The 7594-nt window shown below is 32.4% G+C and overlaps 1 protein-coding gene across 2 annotated transcripts; it reads left to right on the top strand.

Moving 5' to 3' along the window:
- The first annotated feature begins 1912 nt into the window (after window positions 1–1912).
- Window positions 1913–3654, top strand: LOC105126524 (UPF0496 protein At2g18630-like). Of its 2 annotated transcripts, XM_011027408.1 has the most exons (3): window positions 1913–2089; window positions 2302–2489; window positions 2619–3654. In XM_011027408.1, exons 2-3 carry the CDS (start codon window positions 2322–2324, stop codon window positions 3393–3395), a joined length of 945 nt encoding a protein of 314 aa, XP_011025710.1. In that variant the 5' UTR covers window positions 1913–2089; window positions 2302–2321; the 3' UTR covers window positions 3396–3654. The 2 variants fall into 2 exon arrangements, with proteins under 2 accessions (XP_011025710.1, XP_011025709.1); XM_011027407.1 differs by having other exon boundaries at window positions 2302–3654.
- Window positions 3655–7594: the final 3940 nt, after the last annotated feature.

The raw sequence follows: 7594 nt of genomic DNA, 5'->3' as shown, positions 1-7594 counted from the left end.
TCTCTATACACTTTTAGGAAAGCCTTCCATATCTCTTTTGATGTTTCTATGGAAGCAATAATATTGAATATGGCTTTATCAAGACCTTAATGAATAATGGTCTTTACTTTGTTGTCTTTCTTTCATTGGTTTTGAGGACTTGCTTTTATGCCTTTTGTAGAGCATTTTCTGCTTCTTTGGACTCTAGTTCATCATAACTTTATTGCACAATCTCTATACACTTTTATGAACCAAGAAATGCTTTCAATCTGATACACCAACTATCATAATTATCCTTGGTTAGCTTCAGGATGAGTGTTCGTACATTTTCTATAATCATTTTGCTTTTTGAATGACTAGATCACCTTCTGTGAGTTGAATTTGGAAAAACAGACATTATATATGGATCCAGAATGCTCAAAATAGTCAAGAATCGATCTGTGAACCAAGAAATGCCTTCAATATGATACACCAACTATCATAGTTATCCTTGGTTAGCTTCAGGATGAGTGTTTGTACATTTTCTATAGTCATTTTACTCTTTGAATGACTAGATCACCTTCTGTGAGTTGAATTTGAAAAAACAGACATTGTAGATGGTTCTGGAATGCTCAAAATAGTTAGGAATCGATCTAATTTTGTTGAAAATGGGTCAGAAATGGGTTGAATCGGTCAGAAAATCAATTTTGGATGTCGGGCAGTTTGCTGGGTTGAACTGGGAATATTTGATCGGCTCAGCTTAGGCGGCGCCGTGTGGTTAGGCTTGGAGATGGCGTAGATGACTCAACACGGCTCGAATATGTATGGATGAACCCTACACTATGGAATGATCAAAATGTGTTTTTGACAACTTTGAAAATTTAGGTATATCCAAAAATGCTTCTGATTTCTAATAAATTGGGCTCTGATACCAATTGTTGGTGAGAGAAATCACTGGTGGTGGCTTTGAAACACTCAAAAGGGATAAAACACATTGTTTTATTTCAACAATAAAAGCTTACAATAATTAAACAAAAGCTCAATACACGTCCCCTCTTTCTCTTTAATGTTTCTCTTTAATCTCTCCATATATAATAACATAAATTTAGCTGTCTATTTATACATAAATTGAAAATTAAAAAAAAAATCAAACTTTAAATGCGAAGGCGGCTGAGCGGTGATAACTAGTGGCTACAAGTGATGGTTGAGGGTTGACTTTATTGATTTTATAGAAAGAGTTTATCATAATAAGTCAAACTTTAAAAGCTCTAAAAATAAAATAAAAATCAAACTTTAAGTGTGAAGGCAGCTGGGTGGTAATAGTTAGTGGCTACAAGTGGTGGCTGATGGTTGACTTTATTGATTTTATAAAAAGAGTTTATCATACTAAGACAAACTTTAAAAGCTCTGAAATTAAAAAAAAAAATCAAACTTTAAGTGTGAAGGTGGCTGGACAATGCTAGTTAGTGGCTACAAGTGGTGGCTGATGGTTGACTTTATTGATTTTATAAAAAGAGTTTATCATAATAAGCCAGACTTTAAAAGCTCTGAAAAAAAAAAAAAAACAAACTTTAAGTATGAAGGCGGCTGGGCGGTGATAGTTGATGGTTACAAATGATGATTGATAGTTGAATTTATTGATTTTATAGAAGAAATTTATCATAATAAGCCAAACTTTAAAAACTTTGAAAATAAAAAAAATTAAATTTCAAGTGCGAAGGAGACCAGACAATGATAATTAATAGCTACAAGTAGTGATTGATAGTTCGCTTCATTGATATTATAGAAGGAGTTCATCACATTGAGCCAAACCTAGGAAGCTCACTTGAAGCTTCAAACAGTTGAAAATATTGCATATCACCGAGCACTCCACGGGTTCTCTTGACTTTTCTTCCTTTCCAAGTAACTTCTTAAGTAGATATCGTCAAAGACCGTGTCTGGTGGGGTCGCATCATCTCAGCCTTTTATTTGAGAGAAAGTTACTTTCTAATATTGTCATATCTCATTCGATACAAGTTCTAAGTTGTTAGCTAGTTTCATGAACTTTTGTTTTTGGTTTTTTGAATTCATTTACTCTTAACTGTGTAATCAAGTGAACGCTTTGCTTCTGGGTTTCAAAGATTTATCAAAGGTTTGTTAATTTGGGTTTTTTTCGTTTCTTATTTCCATTTGCTAGTTTTTACTTCAATTTTGCATGTTTTCATGAGCTGCGTTGTGATATCTGAGTCAACTTGATCACTTGGTCTTACAAAGCATTATGTATATATACTCTTATAGTTAGATTACATTTAAAGTAATGAAAAAGGCATATTTTTGCTTACGTTGGGTTTTCTTGAATTTTAGGTGGTTACCATTTGGTTGTCATGGGAGGCCAATCTAGCAAGACCAGTAATGATGATTTCGGATTCGCAAAAGATTTCATCTCATACGAGGATGCTTCTAAGAAAGATCCACGCTTACGATCCTTCGATGCCAAAGTCCTTGAAGGGACTAAGATTGTCGGAAATTCCCTTGTCACTTGTAATTCCGACGTTAGATCCTTAGACTTACTTAAAGATCTCATAAAATTTCTTTTTGACCTGAACCGAGATGTGGTTACTTTCTTTCTCGAAAGCAAGGAAGATATATGGAATAAACCAGAATTGTTTTCTTTGGTTCAGGAATACTTTGATGGTAGCAACAAATATATGGATTTTTGTACTGAACTACAAAGATGTGTTTTACGCGCTCGTGATAGCCAGAAGCATATACAGGCTGCCGTTACGCATTTCGAGAAGGACATTTATGCAAAGACATTAGAAGAATTACAGAAGTTTGTGGAGGCTGGCAATCCATTTACCCCGGAGTTCTTTGATCTGTTCCAATCAGTTCGTGAGCAGCAGCAATCCTTGTTGGAGAAAATAAGATCTCATAAGAGGAAGCTTGATAAGAAATTAAAAAAAGTGACGATTTGGAGGGCAGTGACTTATGTGTTGTTTGTATCTCTTTCTGTCTTTATGATGATTTCCAATGTAGTAGCAGTTGCCTTCTCTGCATCACCTGTTGTAACTGCTTTGGTCACTGCGCTAGGCGGTGCAGTGAAAGGGATGGAAAGTTGTTGTGACTTTTGGAATCTGTACCAGAAAGCATTGAAGGTGGAGCGGGAGTTCGTGGAAAAAATTGACCGTGCAACTTTCACTAGAATCACAGCCATGACAAATGTAAAGGCTCTTGCCGAGAGGTTGACAGTGGAAATCGAGCCACTCTTGAAGAAAGCAGCAGGGCTTGCTAACAGGGAAGAAGATTTTGTAAAACTGAAGATGGATGAGATCAAGAAGGAGATGGCGTTGTTCAAGGATACCTGTGAGCAATTATATGTCCAGGCTCATAAATATCACAGCCACATAATCCAAGGAAGAAATCAGATTTTGGAGAAGATCAATCATAAAACGACTTGAACACAGACTGAGGTGATAAGTGGTGAGATCTCTAATGATTGGTCAATCATATAAAAAATAAAAAAGTAAATACCAAACAGTGTGTTGTTGATGGTCTGCAGTTGTTTGTGAATCATTGTTTATGACAAATCATAAATTTTGCGTGCTGTTGCACAATCGTGAGTGTGTATGCGTGTGTGACTGTAATAACTTCTTTACCTTGGTTGATTACATTCATCAATAGCATGTTAATAGTCTGCTGATTATTTATAGTTTTTACCCCCAGCCAAGGTCCGGGTTATCCGTATCAATTTTTTTAAAAAAAATCAAAATAAAATTATTTTAGTGAAAAAAAAAATTAACAAGTTCAAATCAAGTTTTTACCAAGTTATCGGGTCAACTAGACTATATCGGGTTTTTTTTCTTCAATCCAGCCCGATTCCAATCCTAGGTTGACTTTTAGGTTGACCTATTGAACCGAATTGAATTTTAAAACTATATTATTATGAATGCACCTAACCAAAATTCTAGAAAATACTATAAACTATGAGTTAGTACTAAGCTAAGCTACTATAGTTCTAAAAATGTAAAATACGAATAAATAAATATGATGGGAAAGAAAGAACTCTATTACTCGATTGAAACTACTCTAGAATTGTCTATATTAGTGTATATTTATATGACATGTATCTAATTCATTGGTTATATATAATATTAATTTTTTTTTATGTAAATATATTGAATTTATTAATAAATATTTATTTATTTTTAATATTAATTAAATATTTAATTAATGAATTTAGAGTAAATATAAAATTATTAAGATAAAAATGCTTTGTAAAGAAAATTACAATGTTACTGTGATTATAAGATTCATATTGTATTAAATTTTTTTTCCTCAATCAATATTAATTATAAACTCATACCTATTATGTTTATATATATATATATATATATATATACGAAAAAAAGCAATTATTATCATAAGTTAAGGTATGAATGATACTTATAACTAATATATAAATAATATGACGTACATTGAAAATATAATAAGTGTCTATGAAAAGATTCATGTAATGATTATGTAAATAATCTTTAAACTTGAAATCATTAAATATTTTCTATAAGAAATGCTATGCTTTGATTTTTATACATAGTATCCTAATCAAGTGCAGGAAACAAGAAATGTTATGCTTTGATTTTTATACATAGTATCCTAATCAAGTGCAGGAAACTGACAAATATAAAATATAACATAATTATGTAAAGATATTTAATTAATCAAAAGATGAATTATTATCTTAAATAAATTAAAAAATATATTATATTTATTCTTAAATAATATTAATTGTAATTAAATACTCAGGGAAATGGATGAGAATGGAGTCAATCTTGAAGAATGAAGAGTTTGCTATCACGGAAGAAGGCTTTGTAGAATTCTTGATGGATGAGATCAAGAAGACGGTGGCGATGCTGATGGTAACCTTCGAGGAATTATATGGTCAAGCTCGTAGCTGTCACCGCCACATAATCCAGGGAACGACTATGATTTGAAGAGGATCAATTATGCTAGTCAATGAAGAACTCCTATGGTTATTTTGCTGACTGCCCAGCATCGCAGTCCGTGTTCAAGTTTTTGCATGATCCATCTGTTTGTAATTGTAAGCTAGCGCATTGGTTTGATTTATTTGGATTCGACCCAGGAAACTGTAATTTGAGTAGAAAATGATTTACAAACAGATGGATCATACAAAGAACTGAACACAGACTGAGATGATAAATGGTGAGATGCCTAGTGATTGGTCAATCATGAAAAAAAGAAAAAAAGAAGAAGCAAATACCAAACAGCGTGTTGTTTATGGTTGAATATATAAAAGAGAAACTTATGTGACTGTAATAACTTCTTTACTTAGTTGATTACATTCATCAATCCACTGTAGGCATGTTAATACTCTGCTTTACTGTCTTCAATTGAAGGGTAGATTGACTAGCTTCATGAAATTTAAAACCCATGGATTTTTGTCAGAAAGTGAGAAGAGCAAGCGGATGGTTTTTCTGAAATTTTAGAAATGTCTCTTTTGGGAGATCTATTGTAAGCCTTAAATAAAACAAAATTTTACAGAACAATGAAATAAATGTTAAGATAAGACTGATAAGTAATTATTTTGAATGATTACCTCTATGGAAATAAATAGAAGAAAAAGATAAATACAAAATAAATTAAAATTTTAAATATAGTTGAAAAATAGAAAATACAGACGGATAAAAATGAATTATGATGAAATAAATCTATTAGGAAGTAAATTAATGAAAATCAAAATAACTCAGGTAAAAAGGTGATCTAACCTGTATCGGTACAGATATTTCTATAAAAAACATGAAAATTTACTATTAAGGGACATAGATGAAATTAATTAAATTGTTATAATTTATAAGTTATTAATCATGGGAAGTGACCGGCTATAAAAGAGAAAAGAAAAGACAGGTAAAACCAAGAGAAAAACATTATAAATCAAGAGAAAAACAAGAAAAAGTGAGAAAGGGCTTTAAAATTTGTAATGTTAATAGACTTAGAACATTAAATTATAAAAAAAAAATAAGTAAAGGAAGATAAAAGAAATGAGAGGAGGGTCGGCGACATTAGGATGAAAAGATACATTGAGAGAACTTAGATCCGTAAAGTATGAAAAATTAAAATTCTTACTTGAATAAGGTATTTTTGAGTTTATTTGAGTAAGTTTTCAAATAATGACAATTGAATTTGATTTAATTTCTTATATTTTTTACTCTTTAAATTAGGGTTATGAGAAATTTAGGGATTTTAAAAAAAATAGTAAGCATGATGGAATTGATATGGAATAGTATAGAAATAGTGAATGTAAGTAGTAATTAAAAAAGAAATTGGATAATTTTAAAAAATAAACTTGTTACTAAAGATGAGAAAATAAAATAATAAGGTTTTGATTGTTTTATGTTTAAGAAATAATATTCCTCATCTTATTTCAAGTATTCAAAGTGTGAGCAAGTGAAGAAACATCATAAGAATGTGAAAAGGAGTGAATAAATAGGAGTAGTTCATGGAAGAATTTTTTAGGTGAGTTAAAAGAAGAAAATTGATTAAAACTATCTATTGAGAATGATATGACAAATAAATGGAAATGTTTTGGTGCAAAACCAAATTAAATAGATAATATTATATGCTTTAAATTTAGACACGTAGGAGAAATATTAATAGATTAATAATATTAATAGATTAATAATATGGTGTAATTTGATTAATTTGGGAGTTATTTCAAGAGTAGAGCATCAGGAAGGAAGAGTTGAATCATTATAAGTTGACGGTAGGTGATTCATCACTTTCTTTTAAAATTCAAAATTTTATTATTATTTATAGGTTGTTTTATAACATATTATATGAAAAAGAAAACGAAGAAACTTATTTGTGTTATAATAGGTGTCGCACGTCAAAAAAAAATCCACGCGGTGTCAGCTCCGATGATTTTTCGTCACCTAGTATTTAATTGAAGGTTACTAGGAAACCCGGTTATACTAGTCTTGTTAGAGATTCGCGAGTAAGGGACCTGTTATGGTTAGGGAAGGTATTGGCGAACCAGAAGATCGGCCGTCTTCCTCTTCTCTGTCTTCCGGCGCCGGCGGTGGGTGTTGTGATTTGGGTTTTCAAATCGAAAGCCATGACAGATTCTGGGCACATCTTCCGACGACCATTACTCATCAACAATTGAAACAATAACCAATCCCAACGGTGAAATGATAAAACAACATCTCATGCAGCATATATCCAAATATCATCCGGAGTTAACGGTTGGATCTCCCTAGATCGGAGTTAGACCGAAACTGACCTGAGATTGGCGAGCCACGGTTGAACACGCATAAAACCTTTTTGGATGGGTTTCATCTCATCTCCACCGTTCAGAATGTGCAAGACACCCATACGCATTACATATCCAAAACTCAGGTTGATCCAACGGTTAATAATGGAGAAATAGGCCGGCGGCTCTAACTGTTCGGAAAGGGGTTTGTCCAGAAATATTCAAATGGTAATATTTCTCTTGTGGTTTCAAATATGAATGATCGCTCCGGTCAAGTGGTAGTAAACATGTGGACACACAACATAATAACATTTCACGTCGATCGAACGGTAGACGAGTGAGAAATCGTCCGGCGAAGCTGACAGGTTTGAGGGGATGAGGGAGGCGGCG

This window comes from Populus euphratica, unplaced genomic scaffold (assembly GCF_000495115.2).
Source record: "Populus euphratica unplaced genomic scaffold, PopEup_1.0 scaffold41.1, whole genome shotgun sequence".
In the NCBI taxonomy this organism is placed as follows: Eukaryota; Viridiplantae; Streptophyta; class Magnoliopsida; order Malpighiales; family Salicaceae; genus Populus; species Populus euphratica.
This window is presented reverse-complemented; position numbering and strand designations above follow the sequence as displayed.